This window comes from Phyllostomus hastatus, unplaced genomic scaffold (assembly GCF_019186645.2).
Source record: "Phyllostomus hastatus isolate PE091 unplaced genomic scaffold, TTU_PhHast_1.1 phas_contig_150, whole genome shotgun sequence".
NCBI lineage: Eukaryota > Metazoa > Chordata > Mammalia > Chiroptera > Phyllostomidae > Phyllostomus > Phyllostomus hastatus.
This window is the reverse complement of record NW_025333611.1, coordinates 5,179,411-5,196,955: the sequence shown is the minus strand read 5'-3', so window position 1 is coordinate 5,196,955 and position 17,545 is coordinate 5,179,411. Positions and strand designations below refer to the sequence as shown.

Here is a 17,545-nt window from a genome sequence, read left to right as displayed (position 1 = left end):
TTCCTAGGCAGTTTTGAGAAACCTCTGCAGAAAACCATCTGGGCCAGATATCTTTTCCTGGCGTTTCATCATTGATTACTTTCTGGTTATTGGTTATGATGATTGCTTCACATCTTCAACGCCTTCGTAGGTCAATTTTCCTAAAATAATTAATTATTCTGCGTCTGTGCTGTCCAACATGGCAGCCACCAGCGAGATGCGGCTGTTAAGCACTCAAAATGTAACTAGCCCAAACAGAGATGCGCTGCTGTAAGTATAAAATACACCGGGTTCCAGAGTTAGTGTAAAAAGGGGTTGTACGGGCCCTGCTGGTGTGGCTCAGTGGATTGAGCACTGGCCTGCGACACAAAGGGTCGCAGGATCAATTCCCAGTCAGGGCACATGCCTGAGTGGCGGGCCTGGTCCGGAGTGGGGGGCACACGAGAGGCAACCACACACTGATGTTTCTCTCCCTCTCTTTCACTCTCCTTTCCCGTGTGTAAAAATAAATAAAATCTTAGGAAAACACAAAAGGATTCCACAGTTTCACTTATATGTGGGATATAAAAAACAAAAACACACCCTGGCTGGTGTGGCTCAGTGGATTGAGTGCTGGCCTGTGAACCAAAGTGTCACTGGTTCGATCCCCAGTCAGGGAGCATACCTGGGTTGCAGGTCATGTCCCCAGTCGGGGGCTAGTGAGAGGCAACCACACATTGATCTTTCTCTTTCTCTTTCTCTCTCTCTCCCCCACTTCCACTCTGTCTAAAACTAAGTAAATAAAAACCAAAAACACAAAACTGAACTCAGAGAGTAGCGTAGGCTGGTTCCGGGGGGGGGGGGGGAGCAGCTGAAGGGGGGTCCACAAGGCACAACTTCCAGTCGTGAGGTCACTAAGTGCTGGGCATGTAATGCACAGCATGGTGACCGCAGTTAACAATATTGCCATGTATATACCTCAGAGCCGCTAGAAGGATGATATTAAAAGCTGTCACCACAGACAAATAAACGGTAACTCTGTGAGGTGATGGGTGTGTTAACTAACCTTATTGGGGTAATTATTTCACCACCATCAGTTTAAGTTCTACAATGCTATACGCTGATCATATCTCAATAAAACTGGAAGGAGTGTAAAAGGACTTTTCAAACATATTGATTACAAATGAAAATATTTTTGGGAATGCTGGATTAAATAAAATGTTGTTAAAACAAACTTTTTAAATGTCGCTGGTAGGTCGGAGCCGCTCCAGAAACCGGGCAGAGGCAGCAAGCAAGGAGAGCAGGGCTCGTCAGCAGGGAATGAGAGGGGAAGTGGGGCCGGCCGGGGGCGGGGGGCGGGGTGGGGGGGAGGCTGGGACTCACTGGGTTGCTCTTAGGTCAGAGTTTTCACACGCAAAAACCTGCAGCTGGGGTATCGGTCTGATTGGCTAGGGCCGGTGGCTGGGTGAGAGCTGCATCCTGTTATGCGGGATAAACCGACCCCAGACCCTCACCTTCCTGGGCAGGGTCTGCAGGCAGCTTCCCACGATGCCCTTTTCTCGCCCGGTGATTTTCATTCCTCCTGGGCCTGCCTACATCTAACGGGAGCCACTAGAAGATGTAAAATGACCCATGTGATGTATTTGTGGCTTGCATTATGTATGTATTGCATTAGAGCTAACTAACATTCCAAGTGACTGGTAGAGTTGTGCCTAGTATTCTTACATGTATTTTTGGTTTATTGATTTTAGGAGAGGAACTTCTATCTGTTGCTCTACCCACAGGCTGACTCCCGTATGCGCCCTCCTGACCAGGGACCAAACCTGAAACCTTGGCAAATCGGGACAGTGTTCCAACCCCCTGAACTGCCCAGGCAGGGCCGTGCGCATTTCAATCACTTACTGATCACGCATTTCCTTCCTCATTCTGAGTTTTCAAAATCTTTTTGTCTCCTTATCTCACTTGCCAAAAACTTGTCTGTTTTTATCGATCTTTTCCTAAAACCAGCCTTTGTTCTGGACCTAACTACCAGTTTATAGAAAATAGAGACAAAGGGACGTGTTAGACCTTGGAGATGAAAATGGGCAAGAATCAGAGCGTTTTCCTCTCCATGATAACCTGGATTCTCCAACAAATAAATTGCAAGAAGTAAGAAAACTAGAAAGAGGGGTCCTCATGATACTTCTGAAATGGTCTCAAGATAACACACAAATCTGATTTGTTTCGGTTCCTGATTAAACAATTCAACTATTCAAAAAAAATGTAAAGGTATATAAATGTCTAATCAGTGTTCTACATCTGAAACTACTAATATTGTCTGTCAACCACAACTTAAAAGCAAGTTAAAAAATTTTCAAGAAACAATTAGGGAACTCTGCATGCCCACTGGGTATTTGATGACATTAAGGGATGATCATTGCTTACTTTTAGGTATAATAGTATGTGGTTATGTTTTCTTTAAAAGTCACTTTCTGAAATATAGATTCTAATTTTACAGGTGAGAAGTCACATCTGAGATTTGCTTCAAAATCACACTGTGACGGCGGTGGTGGGTGGGTGAGTACAGACAGGAGACCGGCCCTGACCTGCTAGTTGTTGAAGCTGGGGGGTCACGTGTAGGTTTATTATACTCATCCACGTTGAGATGTTTGACATTTTCCATTACAAAGAACATGAAGAAAAACAGGGCCTGATTAGGTTGGGCTGGCCAAAAGCCCGTTACATTTTTTCTGTAAAATAAGAGACACATTTTTCATCTTCACCAATAACTTTATTGATTTGGATATTTTGAGTACGTCGGCTATCTCCTGCTGTTGGCTTCTAGTGGGTGGGAGCCAGGGGCGCTGCTGAACATCTTCCAGTGCAGGAGGCAGCCCCACAGCAGAGAATTATTTGGCCAGAATGTCAACAGGACCAAGAAACTGCACAAGCCACTTTTGACACGGTTCAGTCAGTCACAGTGCCTTCTCCATACACTGCACAAGTCTTTTTTCCTGTTTGTTGCATTTTTACCTTTCTTGAAATAACACAGCATAATACCCCCAAAATGTTGTGTATCTTCTTTCATCTTCAATATGAAAATAGCTGCACAAAAATTCACCAATTTTGATAAGCTGTTTTTTAAATGCACACTGATACGACAGCTGTCACAATACAATCTAGCAAAATAGTTCTGAACCAAGTTAAAGACAACTAAGCACTACTAGAGCCATCTCATGGGAAAAAACTAACTTCGTCCACCCCACTACGGGCCAGGTTTACTGTTCTGTTCTCTGGTTTACTTATTTGTGTTTTGGTCTTTCAAAAATTCCGTCTCTTAAAAAAAATAAATAAATAAAAATTCCTTCTCTTTTTGGTGTTATTTTACTAATTCTAGGTTCTTCCCCCCCCGTTTTTATTGACTGTATTGGGGTGACACTGGTTAATGAAATTACACAGGTTTCAGGTGCACAGTTCCCCAACCCACCATCCGTCACGTTCTTTTCGTATGTTGTGCATTTTTCACTTTTTCTCGTTTTCCAATCAACGTATTCAGGCTATAAATCGTCCTCTGAGAGTCACGCCGGCCCTATAACGTGTTTTCAAATGTGTACACGCTCTCATTTGTTTCCAGTCTGTGATTTCAGCTTCGAACGGGTTACACTGTAGTGACGGAGGAGTAATCAGGTTTCGAGATCAGGGCGAGGCTGCAGAACTGGGCAGAGGCCGCTGTCCCTTCTCCCATCGCAGGCAGCTGACAGTCAGTATCTGCTGGTGTCCGGTGAACAGCCTGGTGGTTGGACAGACATTTCTGCAACTGACGAGATGGTCCCGACAGCCCGCATTTATTCTGTGCTGACTGTCTCCTACGAGGTGGTTGCCTGGGAAGACCCCGTCTCCCAGGGCTTCTCTCTCTTCCGAACATTCTAGTTCCAGGGCGGAGCTCCCTGCTCACCTTGGCCTCCAGAGCCGCCTCTGGCAAGGGCAGCGCCGCGATGACGCTGAGACAGGGGTCCTTCCTGTGGTACCTCTACCTGGACAAGCTGTACTGCCTGCTGTCCGTGAGAAACGTGCGGGCCTTGGTGGAGTACTTCCGCCTCCTCGACGTGCACCGCAACAACACCCTGAACGGTCAGTGCTGTCGGAGGGTCGGGCTCCCGGGGGCGGACCCCAGGTTTCCACGCACCGGCTTGGACTTCGGGCTGGCGGCCGTCCGCGGGGAGCCTGCAACCGCAGGCTCTAGGTTTCAATCCTGGCGCTGCCCCTCGCGCCTTGGTGGCGTGAAGAATGTGTCGTTGCTCTCTCTAGGTCTCACTGTCCTCATCTGTAAAGGAGGGTTCTGATAACGCGGTCCGTCCCACAGTTGGGGGAAAGAGATGGCCAGCCCCCACTGGCGAAGCTCGGTTGTTTGGGTGTCGTCCTGTAAAGCTGAAGGTCGCTGGTTCGATTCCTAGTCAAGGCGCAGGCCCGGGTTGCAGGCCCAGCCCCTCCCTGGTCATGGCGTGAGGGAGGCCACTGACTGATGTCTCTCTCCTTCTCCCCACCTTCCCCGCTAAGAATAATCTTTCGAAAAGAGATCATTGAATGAGGCAATGTGTGAAAAATGCTTAGCACATGGTGAGGACTTCGTGTTCGTGGTCATTATGCTTTTTCCTGGGGGCAGAGAACCCCCTCAGGGTTCTCTTCTGTCAAATGGGGGTCTGAGTCAGAGACGACCTGAAAGACCCTTCTAATTCTCGGTATTTGCAAGTGGCCTGAAATGTACGGATGACCTCGCCCCGCCTTGGAATGCCAAACTAACAGGAGACCAGTTAAAATACCTTAGGAGTGTTTCCTTTTAAGGACTGGGTGTAACTAAGGTTTCCTGTCCATTCCTTGTGACCTGAGAGATTAACATCCTTTGTGAATAAGGAGGTTCTCCCATCAAGATTTTTTTTTTAAGATTTTTATTTTATTTTTAGAGAGAGGGGAAGGGAGGGAGAAAGACAGGGAGAGAAACATCAATGTGTGGTTGCCTCTCATGCGCCCCCTAGTGGGGACCTGGCCTGCAACCCATGCATGTGCCCTGACTGGGAATCGAACCAGTGACCCTTTGGTTGGCACTCAACCCACTGTGCCACACTAGCCAGGGCTCATAAAGATTTTTAAGAGTTCATTCAATCTTTAACAAATAATAAAAGGGCACCTTCATTTTCTCAAGATTTCAGGCCCCAGTTTTTCTCTTTACAAATAGATGTGCCCACACGGCGTGTCACCGGACCTTTGCCATAACCCAGTCCCAGGTAGCGCAGCTGCGGGGCACCCCTGTGTAAACAGAGCGCCTGGGACCGAAACCCACGGCTCTCGCACTCCCAAGGCCACTCTTAGCCTCCCCGGAATGTTTGCTGGGAAGAGTGCATCTCCCTAGTAACTCCCTCCCTCCCCGGTGATGCAACACCCCAGCGGGAGTCGGTCTCCTGTCTCCTGGTGGCCAAGGGATCGGAGGCAGGGAAAGCACAGGGGACGGAGCATGGCTTACGGTCTTGGAGACTGGAGCAGGCCAGAGCCGGGTGATTTAAAAACAGTTCTGGGTCAGTAGCCTTTGAGTCCCATGCTAAAACCCCTCTCCCAAAAAGCAACTGCACAAGCCAAGCATCGCTGTGTATATATAAGGTGCGTTCTCCCCACATGTGCATACCCGGTGGGGTGTGGGGGAGGAGTACCAGGAGACCACCTAGAGCCCCCATCGGAAGTCTGGTTCACCACGCTCTTAGCTAGGACTCCAAGCTACGGAGATTCTTTATGTTTCATGGAACCGTATCTTATTCAGGAAAAAGCTTCTGTAACCAGGGGGCAAGGGGAAATCACATGGAGACAAAGTAACACGTGCAAATCCCTGAAGTTACCGTAGGCAGTTTGTGTACATGAGCTGTACAGCCACACACCGCGTCTAAAGGAACCGCCTGGTTGGTTCCTTGCATTTCACACACCCTGAGACGGGATGATTGGTGAGAGTTTCAGCACCAACCTTCCCTGTTCTCTGCTGCATGTTCCTCTCTCCTTGTGTATGACTAAACATGCATCACCCACGGATGTACAGAAGAGAAGGCTCCGCCCCGGAAGGAGCAAGGCAGTGGGGTCAGGTGGACCACATTCAGATCCCAACTCGGCCACCAGGTGTGGTCAGCAGTGGCTGCATCACCCGGGAGCTTGTTAGAAATGCAGACCAGGTCCATGCCAGAGTCCCCGAGTCCGAGTGCGCATTCTCACAAGATCCTCGAGCGACCGGCACGCTGACCACAGCTCGAGCAGCACCGAGACAGACGATCTTCTCCGAGGCTCGTTGGAGAAGGCTGCGATGCCGCCCTTCCTGTAGGGTCCTCAGCATTCAGCAACGTGGCCTTTGAAGTGCTTAGCACCTAAGGCAGGGTGTCACACTCATTGTCACCGGGGGCCACATCAGCCTCGTGGTGCCCTTCAAAGGGCCGAATGTGACTTTAGGACTGCATCAATGTAGCTACTTCTTGATTAGCGTTTCGGAGCGGTCCTGGAATAATCTGTCTTCTCGTCTCCCCCCGCCCGTCACAGATGTGCTGTTCTACCACTTTCTTCACCACGTGACCAACTGGAACCGCAGACAGATCATGAGCGTGTTCGACATGCTGGACTGGGAGGCCATGGGCGAGATCGGTTTCGACCAGTTCTACGTGCTGGTCTGCATACTGCTGGCCCAGCAGGCGAGTGGGGCCCCCGGGGCGGGGGTGGGGACGGAGGCGGCCCAGCCCGGCCGCTACCAGCATCTTGCGAAAGGCAGCGCTGAACTGCGAGTACACCAGAGTACACCAGAAGCGTTCTTCCTTTCCCTCGAAACGGGAAGGAGAAAACTCGAGGAGGAACTGTGTCTGGTTCTGGTTCCCAGAGGGTCCGTCGATAACCTACAAACTCCCTGTAGCTCCTCGGCCCTGGCCCCTGCGGCCGGCCCTCCTTCGGCCCTCCCACCCCACGCGGCCTCTCTGAACAGACCCCACGGCCCTCCCCCTCCGGGGCGTGCCCTCCCTGCCGGCTCCAGCTGGGGCCGTGAGCCCAAGCGCCTCGCTCCCTCCACGATCCCCTTTTTCAGAGAATCTTCCGGAGGCACGAAGGGTGGAGACGAGAAACGCTCTTCTCTGGGTCCCCACCTTACCTCGCACACACACACACCTGGCGTGAATTTACCTGCTCCCCACGCCCTAGGGAAAGGGAATCTTCACGATTTCACCAGCAGTGCCCCGAAGCCCCACAGGCAGATTTTCGCTGGAGGGACAGGAACGCGTCCCTGTGACTGCAGTTCTGTCTGCACAGTGGAGCTCGGCCTGCGGGGCGGGGGGGGCCCGCAGGCAGACGCTGAAGCAGGACTTCACGCACTGGCCACAGAGCCCTTCTGCCCCGGGCGTCTCTGCTTCGGCCTGCGGCTCTCCAGGGAACGGAGGGGGGCTCGGAGGGGGGCTCGGAGGGGGGCTCGGAGGGGTCCGGGCCCCCGCGGGGAGTTGAGAAAGTGGCACCAGCAACACTGTTTCTCTCTCTCGTCTCACCCGTTCGTCCACCCACACAGAACCACCTGGAAGAGCAGTTCATCTACCGCCACTCCCGGCCGGTGTTCGAGCTGCTGGACCTGGACGGGGAGCTGAAGATCGGCGCGGAGAACTTCCGCATGTACAACTTCCTCTTCCACATCAAGAAGCAGGAGTTACGGGACTTCTATCGCGACCTGGACATCACGGGGGACCGTGTAAGCGCTGACCCCTCCCGTGGGGCCTGGCAGCCTCTCTGTCCTGACGCGGAGGACAGTGTCCTACGACCTGCAGTCGAGATGGGGTGCGGGGGTGAGGATGGGAAAACCTGCTCCAGCATGGCGCGGTGCTGGGGTGACTCATGGGGCCTGCGGGGGCAGAGAGGACGAAGGGACTGAGTGCACCGTCATGTAACGTGGGTACAGGATGACGGGAGCTCAGACAAGGACATTAAGTGACTACGGCAGGAGATGAACTTGGGCAGGGCACGCAGATTTACGTAGAAAGGGAGAAGTTCTGTGATGGGAGCGCAGGGCCAAGTCCCGAGACAACTACATAGATCCAGCCCCTGCAGAGAGCACGTCCGGGGAAGCAAGAGGGCGCAAGGGCGGAGAAGGGAGGGTCGCGAGACGCCAGCCCGAACCGTCCGGACCGGCTGCTGGAACGGAGCTTGCGGCCCTGGGCTCCTTCCGAGTCTGCAGCAGACTCGCTGGCTCCGAGACTACAATTAGATGACAACTGAGTCCTCATGACCGAGCCCCTGGAGGTGTCCGAGGTCCTAGATGAGAAGTCGTGACAGTCCTGTTGTCACCTGAAACCAAGGATCGAATCCTCCCTGACATAATTTTCTCCCCCCCTCCCACAAAAGCGTCTTAATTACAAGGAATTTAAGCTGTTTACCATCTTCACCATGGACAAGTACCAGGAGAAGCAGAAAGTGGAGATGGAAGAGAAGGAGAGGGAGGAGGAGGAGAAGGCTCTGCTGAAAAAGGAGACGTCCCTCGAAGTGTACGTGACCCCGAAAGACAGTCTCCGTGGAGTGAAGGAACCCGAGAGTAGAGTGTGAGTCATTACGGCCGGTGACAGGTTTGAAAATAAATTTGAACACGAAAGTACACGTCTTCACGTGGACTTGGATGTACGAAGGGCTCAAATGAGTGTTCCCCAAACAGCGGGTTCTGACCTGGAGTGACCTGGTGACCCACCAGTGTCACGGGAAGTGACCGCCCCCTCTGTGTCCACCCACACGTCCTGGCTCTGCCGCGGCATCTCAGGCCGACCCTGCTCACTGTCCAGCCCCTGCGTAGCCAGCCAATCCCCAGCACGTCCTGGGGCTGAGCCGCGGGAGGAAGGTGACACTTTCCCGACGTCAGTCACTCATGGGTCCAATACTTTCAGGATCCCTTCTACCCCCCCGCCCCGCCCCCAGCCCCCAGTCCTTTGCTGAAACTCCCTGGATGCAACACACTTCCAACTGGCAAATGGTGAAGTGCCGCCAACCAGAAGGGAAACTGACTTTTAAGGATATTTGGGCTGTGTTTTTCTAAGAACCGGAATTCCTCTCTGATTCGTTATGTGTGCTTAAGCAAATGTATCAAACCTGCTAGGGTAAAGTAAATATGACAGGCCCCCTTTTAACTTACCTTTTTTTTTAATGGGCTTTTTTAAAAATATTTTTAAAGATTTTATTTTTATTTTATTTTTAGAGAGGGAAGGGAAGGAGAAAGAGAGAGAGAGAAACATCAATGTACGGTTGCTGGGGGTCATGGCCTGCAACCCAGGCATGTGCCCTGATTGGGAATCGAACCGGCGACACTTTGGTTCGCAGCCCGCGCTCAAATCCACTGAGCTACACCAGCCAGGCTTAACTTACCTTTTGTATAATCAATGCAACGTTTGTAGCAGGGGGCTCAGGAACCCTCCCTGCCTGACTGTGCTGTGATGTAATGACGACGACTACCACGTAGTGGAAGAGTTACTTGCTGTGGGTCAGACAGGTGTGTTGGACGCATGGGTTTGTTTACTCTCATAAACCTCTGAATCAGGTGTTAGCCTCATCGTCCAGGTGAGGAAACGGAGGCCTGCAGAGATGAAGAACCCTACCCAAGAACATATGGCTCACTAGAGGTAGGACCAGGGTTCAAATTCAAGGTCAGTTAGGTGCCTGGGCTTAGCGCAAGTGATCCGGGTAACTCCCTTCCGTTTCAGCAGATTCTGTTTAAGTTTTAAGCTAGCAGTTCACTGGCTCAGAACTTCTTTCTGTATCATGCTAATAATTACCACATTTCCCTCTACCATAAATTTCTGAGGAACATGGTTGGGGAGTAGAGAAATACAGCTCACTTAGTATAAACAAAGGATTTCTTCAGACTACATTATGCAATCTAACTGTCCGTAAGGCAACTGATGGGTCCCAAAGGACCAAACAATCATCGAAAACCACTTTCTTGAGGTGTGACAGACAAGAGCACTGCTTACCTAAGGCTGCCTTTCAGCACTCAAACCCCTTACAGTGGAAATCACGTTAATTACTGTGAACACTTTCTGTAGTTACTCGAACAGACGCGGGATTTCTCGGTATCATGCTCATGACCGTGAATAACGTCCAGCAGCCAGAACCCAGCCGCCGGGCCCCTGATTTCTGAACCGCACACGGGGTAACGGCACGCACCTCCGAGAGTGCCGCGGAGTTCAGAGAGACGCAGGGCTCCTCACCGAGACCAGTGCTCTGCGCTCCCCCAGCTTCGGTGAGAAGCTCGCAGGCACTCTCCCGGGAGGTACCCCCCCACACCGACACAGAGTACTGTGCTGAGAGGAGGGCTGGCTGGCTGGGAAGTGACAGCTTGGGACTGGCCGTCATTTCAAAGGGTCTCACCACGAAGCTCACCTTGGAACTGGTCTCTTCTGTCTCTCTGGTGCTTCTCTCCCGTGTGCGGGAACAGCCCTGAGACACATATGAAGGCGACCGAGGCACAGGCTTTTGCAGGCGTGGCCTCTAAGGCAATGAGGATGCTCCGCCCTTTACGACGGTCAGAACAGGGGCCCGTGAGGGAGCAGGGAAGAGCCGAGGGTAATAGGTGAGCAGGCTTTAATGTTGGCTAAATTATAAACCAAAATGTAAATGTTTAAACTATTCAGTGATTTCAAATGAATTTGGATCAGGTAGCACAGTCCTCCCCTCCTCCCTGGAAGTCACCAGGGTCACTGTAAAAGGTATCATGACCCAACTGCCACATTCCTTTGAAGAGCATGTCTATAAACTGTGTGGTTCTGGGATGGAATGAGGAAGCGGAGCTTTTACCTCCGATGGGCCCCAAATGACACTCAGCATAAAAAAGCACAGTTCAATGGTCCCTCAGTAAAGTGACACTCTTTTGGGAGTAGGAGCACAACAGAGAAAATCGGTCACTGTCCACATTAGGATTTCCCCCCCCCCTCAATGACATTATGTGACTTAAAAAATTTTTTAAATGTGTTTCTAAGTACACTTCAACCGAGTTTCCTTATTTCCACATGGAGGCGACCTACTGCGCTTTTAAGGGTGGAGCTTATCAGGCGGAATATGGTTCACGCACTTGACGGTGGTGTCACTGGGCGATGTCAGAGTCACATGGGAATTCCCTGGCTGACAAGGCATGCCCGCTCAGGGGCCTGAGCGGCGGGTGCGAGCAGCAGCAGCAGCAGCTGGGCATGGGACCAGTAGGCTACACTGAGGAGGTGACTGCAGTGTCCGCCCAGGACCACGGGACTGGGCCCTCCACAGTCTCTATCAGCCACTAAGAGAATTGTAGAGGATGCTGTCTACGCAAAGCGAAAGCCCTTCTCTTCTACTGGTTCTTAGCTCTCGTGTGTCCTTGTCACAGGCCTCCCGCCAAAACCAGAGACTAGAAAAGGCCAGATCAGCGCTGCCGACGCCCGCTGGAACGGGCGGGCAGTCACCATTGGGGGCAGCCAGCCCCCCACCCACCCCAGCGCCAGAGAGCGGAAGTCCCGGGAACCGGCGGCAGCAGGGGAGCTCACCAGCTGGGCTCCTCTTTGCCCGTGTATCCAGTGAGTGTCGGGGAGAGTGGGGCAGGTAGCTGGAAAGCAGTGAATCCGGGCTGCCACTCCCATTCTTGGACCAAAACAAATTCCATATGATGAAACCATTAAAAATGATTTTTTTTATACTCTCAGAGTGGGTAACACCTTTGGTTACCAAAACCAAGAAGTCATAAAATACAAGGCTGATAGGTCTGACCATGAAAAGCTCAGTATTTGGCCCTGGTTGGTATGGCTCAGTGGATTGAATGCTGGCTTGCGAACCAAAGGGTTGCCGGTTCGAGTCCCAGTCAGGGAACATGCCTGAGTTGCGGGCCAGGTCCCCAGCAGAGGGCACACAAGAGACAACCACACACTGACATTTCTCTTCCTCTCCCCTTCCCCTCTCTCTAAAAATAATAAAAGTTTTTAAAAAGAAAAACTTAATATTTGCACATGGTAAATTACGTAAAAACAAGAACATGTTAACACATGATAGAAAATGACCAGTTTCATTAATATAGGAAGGATGTTTGCAAATCAGGAGGATAAAGACCAAAATGCAGCCGGAAATGAGCAAACTTAAAGAGAATTGACAGGGCAAAAAATACCAATGGCCTTAAAATATACAGTAAAATGCGAAACCTCACGTGCAGAGAAAACACTAGTAAAAACCAGAGGACACAGATTCTCACCTAGACTGTCCAAGATCAAAAAGCTGGTCAGGGCAGAGGGAAGTCAGAGCAGCCGTACTGTTCATAGCATTAAGTGGGTACAGTCTATATGGGGGGGGGGGCAATTCAGCATCCACTCCCTAAAGGTACACACCCTTTGATCGAGCAAGTCACCCTCCTCAGGACCGCGTCCAACAGACGCACACAGACACACGGACACACAGACACACGGATGGCGCTGCAGAAAAGGGCATTTGGTGGCAGCACGGTCGGCGGCAGCAGGCCACACCGCCCGACCGGAACTGAGGCTGCAGTCACCGCGGCACTGCGGACAAGGGAGCGCTATGGCCGCTGGGGGGCCGGGGGAGCAGATCCAGCTCCACTCACAGGGACAACTTCAGATTCACCGTTTCAAAGAGAAACCAGAGGGGTAGGGCCCTATACGTATCTATGGGAAACACAGGGCAGGGTGGGTGTCTGTACTCGTCGGCCCCGGAACAGTCCTCGTACCGGGGTCCGTCCCTAGGCCAGCAGCGGAGCAGCGTCACCCAGGACCTCCGAGAAATGCAGATCCCTGGGCCCCACTCAGACCTGCTACCTGGGAGCCTCTGGGGAAGAGAGCCCAGCAACCTGTGTTTCAGTGTAACGAGCCCCCCAGGTAGTCCTGGCGCACGCTCGAGTGTGAGAACCCCTGAGCCAGGGGATCTTCGGAGACACCCGGGAAACTGGTAACAGCTGTTGCCTCTGGGGAGCGGAGACGGGAGGCGAGGAACGGGAGTGAAAGAGAGACTTTTCACTTCCCTATTTTGGTTTTTTTTTCCCCACCATGTGTGTATGTATCACCTATTTAAATAAGAATTTAACCATCAAACCTTCCACTTTGATCCACAATGGTTATACATGAGCTCGGGGCTCTGGGAAAACTGAATTAAAGTTTTGGTTTACACCATGATTCGTAAAAGAAAAATAAAACCACCACCACCTATTTTAAACCAAGATTTCAGTGCAAAAGATCAAGCATATTATAAATGACCACGTGCGGTTGGGCACTGCAGAGCCTCAGTCTGGTGACATAAACTCCTCATGTACTAAGCCGAAGTTTTAAAAAGAAGGAAAACCTTTTTAGAGGTTTTATTAGACTGAGGCAGATGACCCTTATTGTGAGAAAAACAATTAAGGAAAAAAAAAAAAACAGAAAAAAAGGCAAAGACAAAGAGAAAAATTGAACAATCTTTTTTTTAAAAAAATGCACAAAAATCCTACACACTAAAATTGTACATATCAAGTATTGGTCCAATCTTATATCAGTCTATTTACAATTAAACAGCACCATGGTTTTCTTACCTAGGTTATTTAAACATGCCCCAAAAACTGTTATTCAAAGTGTATGTTCCTTTAAAATAAATTATTGAGAGCTCACATCCTCACAAATAAAAAAGACCTTCTACCAACCATGTGTGAGTGATGCGATCACCGAGTTTGCTTAAAAAAAATAAGTTTAAACACCTGTTTTCCCAGTTGGCAAACCTTGAGAGATGTTGCTGTTCAGGGAGGCACACAAGCTAACAACAACTCTTGGCTGATGGGCGGGCCCTGTACCGAAAGGCCCCCACGCCCCCACCTCCGCATATAAAAATGCTCCTTTGGAATTAATGCTGCTGCTGTATCCTCTTGGATTGAGATTCGATTATCAGCAGACCTAAATTAAATGTAGCCACAATCTTTCAAATAATTGCATTACAAGGGGAAGTCGTTAAAGCTCTCAGAAACACGTTACAAGTATAAATATTATTGTATCTAACAGGCTATAGGAAGTTTAATACCCTTTTAAACATTATCTTTAAACTAATTAGCAATTTCACCTTGCCGTTGAAATCAACAATGGTGCTCCGCATCCATGCGGGTGTGGAGGTCTGGTGCTTCCCTGCTGCGAACAGCGTAAGTGCCTTCTCCCTCTAATTTTCCTTCCTGTGGATTCCCAGGGGCGCAGTGATCGCGCGGGGGGCCCCCCTCGCTACTGGAACCAGCCTCGAAGAGGAATTTGTGGATTGCAGCCACAGCACCAAAGAATCAGGTTATCTCACCAGACCTGCCAGTCCTCCGTGATCCAATCTACGATGGCTCTCAGCCTGCCTCTTCGCTAGGAAAGAGGAGAGAGGGAAACTGTCGTCCGCCACCACTAAGGTAGCAGGGAAGTGGACAGCACGGGCACATAAAGCAACATTTCACCATTTGGTCTCTCCGCTAATGTTTAAGTGACAGCGGTAAATCTGTCCTATCAGTCAGTTATGACTTGAAATTTTCTCTGAAAGACTGAAAATAGGCACAGTTCTCCCAGGCACAGGTGGAACGGGCGTGCTTACACCCTTCCTGCGAAGTGGGGGAGAAAAGAGAACGACTTTATTCCCCCACAGTGGGAACAGCTGCACTTGACCCCTTGCGTCCCCTGGCCCAGCATCCACGCGTTTGGCGGCCGTTAGCTCTGAAAAGTTCTGAGCGGAGTAGGGAGAACGACTCTGGTATGTATAGGAATGACCTTCTAAACCTGGGCATGAAAACAACTTCGTTACATAGACACTTCAAAATGCCTATGCAGCGAGAGAACAAGACCCTTTTCAACTGAGGATTGGTTGAAAGTCAGGGATCTGATTGCATTGACTAAGCTATTGCCTCGTGTTCCAGAAGGGGGCGGGCCACCAGCGCGCGGGAAGGCACCGAGACTCGGTGGGAATGTCGGGAGCCCCGCGCGTGGGGGTGGGGGGGCAGCACTGAAACAGAGCTTCCCAGCCTCCCGTCCCTTATGACTGACTACACAGAAAGTAACTGAGCAAAGCACTGAGACCAGACTAGAAGCAAACCTCAAATGCTGCTCCTTCCGGTTTCCACTCTGAAAAGCCCAAGTCTAGTAACTGTTACTGACGACTTCTGGAAATTATCATTCGCTTTTATAAAAATTCTGTATTCACAAGGTGCTCGGTGCTGTTCTTCATGGATGCGGTATTCTATTTACAGTCCCGATCGTTTAAATACCGCCGTGACCTAGTTTCTGGGTGTTTTAAAATAAATGGCCATCTACTTCTCAACTGTCCCTCGAGTTAGAAATTGTAATTACACGAGTCTCAAAGGCTAGCTCTTTGCGTTTTATTAATTATTTTGTTGGTCTCCATCACAGATGGAATTTTTCACTGGTAATTCCTCAGAACTAAATCCATTACACGGAACTCAGAGCAGTGAAACTAAATTTCACGCCGCGGAGAGGGGGCGACAACGGGGAGGAGCGAGAGGGGCCCGGGGCCCGGCCGACGGAAGCGGCTCAGTTCTCCACCGGCGTGGGGTTCTGCAGGGGCTGGCTCATGATGACCTGCACGACGTAGTCCTTCGGGATCTTCAGCTCCTCCAGCCTCATCTTGTCGGTGAGCGGCCGGCCGGAGAAGAACCAGCGCTGGCTGCCCGGCTCCACGCCCTCGGCCGCGTGGAGGCGCCGCTTCATGTGGTACACCGTGTCCGTGCTGCGGACCACCAGTTTGAGGTCTTTGCCCGTGGACAGGCGCAAGCGGAGCTGGCACTCGTATCCGGAATTGGGGGGCGGCTCGGGAATGTCCAGGGTCTCGATGTCGCTCTTCTCCTCGATCATGTTGATGGGCGGCGCCAGGCAGTAGACCGGGAGCTGGTACCTGTTCCCCAGCTCGTCGTAGCACTCTGTGAGCGCACCTTCGGGAAGAAGACAGGAGTGAGGGTTTAATCTAATGAATGCACTTCCGTTTTCACCTTGCAAAGTCCCCAAGCACCTCTCGCTAGCTGGCCATTGTCGAGAAAAAGATTAAAATAAGGTCAGTCACTGTCATCTGATCGTCAGCGATAATCATCAAGGTCCGTGACGAAGTAGCTGAATGTTTACCTGATTTTATGTGAATCAGAACCCTAGCTCGGTACCCTCATCTCTTCTTTTCATACCTAATTCACACTTTCACGGAAAGATAAAGGAAAAGCAAGCACACGAAATTCAAATTCACTACTATCATTAATGCTTGGGCCAAATTAAGGAGACATTCAAATTGCACTGGGATATCTTTTTAAGAAAGATTCAGCTACCTTGATGAAGAGAAAGGAAAAAAGAAGCGTCTCTGAGCCCAATGCACCACAACACAGGGTCAGGGGGCTTCCTTAGTGCGCAGACTGCCCGCACGGAAGGGCTCTCGGCCCTTCGGTCCAGGGGCATCACACGCTCGGATGCTGCTGGCCCGTGGCTCGCGTCCGTGTGACAAGATTCACGAGCCCAGTGACCACAGAAGCAACTGAGGTGTCTTATGAACCCCAGCCAGTCAGTGTTGCAGAGGAAAACGAACGGGGAATTAAGTTTATAGCCAGCTGGCTCAGAGGATGGAAAAAAGCATCTATGTTTCAAAAGAGAGTATCATTGACTAATTTTTTATAAATCACACACTGCACTATAACTACCAGGACTTCCCAGGGAGGCTAAAAGTGTGCTTCACAAATGTTTTATTGGAAGGTTACTCAGAGTGGGTGCCATCCGCTCCGACTGGACATTAATGTTGGCTGATTTTCAATTTGGATAAAGAGCAAAACCATCTACCATGCTCAAAACACTTACAACCTAATAAAGATGGGGAGTGGGGGGCTGAGAAATGGTTACTGATGAACAAATGAGTCACTGAGCTCATCTCTGCAGTCGCCATCAACAGGCGGAGAGCACGAAGCATCGGAAGTGCGAGTGAGCAGTGCCAGCGCCCTGGGTTCAATCGGGTCTGCCCTGCCGTCACGCCACAGGAGCTGCGGGGAGAGCTGGGTCGCCGGACGGAAAACGCACGAAGCCCCCGTCCTCTGCTTAACGACGCTGCTCAGCCTGGGCCGCTCACTGTTGCACCCGAACACGGCCGAGACACTAAGAGCGGACCCACCCGACCACAGGTGTAAGGAGCCCCCCAACACTAGGAAGGAGGAATCACGAAGCCGCCCCAGTGCTGTCCCTAAATAGGGGTGTGGCCACTTACCGCTGTGCAGATACTTTCCAGAGCCTGGTCCTAAGGCAAAGAAACCCACCGGCGTTTCCTGGATGGACTGGCCGACAGGGTACCAAGAGAAAGCGGAGAGGCCACTAAAACCCGCCGCCTCCACCAAGTGAACACCTTCCGACGCGCAGCCCACTGATACCGAGCGGCCAGTCACGTCGGCCCGGTAAGCTCAAGACAGTATATCTACATAACCGTGCTGCTGGGACAACATTCTCCCAGGCACCATTCCAAATCATTACCTTTGGAATCGGGAAACCAGGGTGAAGCTCCCAGCCTCCTTATTAGCCAGCTGTACAGCCTTGAGCCACATTCTTTAACCTGCAATACTGTTTTTGATCAGCAAACTGAGGCA

The 17,545-nt window shown here is 51.0% G+C and overlaps 2 protein-coding genes across 2 annotated transcripts in view; one reads left to right on the top strand and one right to left on the bottom strand.

The window, feature by feature from the left end:
- Positions 1-3,932: 3,932 nt before the first annotated feature.
- EFCAB9 (EF-hand calcium binding domain 9) lies at positions 3,933-11,246 on the top strand. The gene is made up of 5 exons (XM_045822001.1): positions 3,933-4,068; positions 6,505-6,653; positions 7,508-7,684; positions 8,335-8,528; positions 11,114-11,246. The coding sequence occupies exons 1-5, from the start codon at positions 3,933-3,935 to the stop codon at positions 11,244-11,246; spliced, it is 789 nt and encodes a 262-aa protein (XP_045677957.1).
- A 4,033-nt stretch (positions 11,247-15,279) lies between these two features.
- The window catches only part of UBTD2 (ubiquitin domain containing 2), a 35,230-nt gene continuing 32,964 nt past the window's right edge, over positions 15,280-17,545 (bottom strand). The window contains exon 3 of the mRNA XM_045823440.1: positions 15,280-15,871. Coding sequence (XP_045679396.1) covers positions 15,474-15,871 — 398 coding nt within the window. The 3' untranslated portion in view covers positions 15,280-15,473. The remainder of the gene's footprint in view (positions 15,872-17,545) is intronic.

What these genes read in the sequence shown, in the direction of transcription:
- EFCAB9 (XM_045822001.1), top strand. Translation starts at nt 3,933, where the DNA reads ATGACGCTGAGACAGGGGTCCTTCCTGTGGTACCTCTACCTGGACAAG. An exon ending in GCATACTGCTGGCCCAGCAG is followed by an intron (nt 6,654 to 7,507) that starts GCGAGTGGGGCC and finishes CCACCCACACAG; the next exon opens with AACCACCTGGAAGAGCAGTT. An exon ending in AAGGAACCCGAGAGTAGAGT is followed by an intron (nt 8,529 to 11,113) that starts GTGAGTCATTAC and finishes ATGCCCGCTCAG; the next exon opens with GGGCCTGAGCGGCGGGTGCG.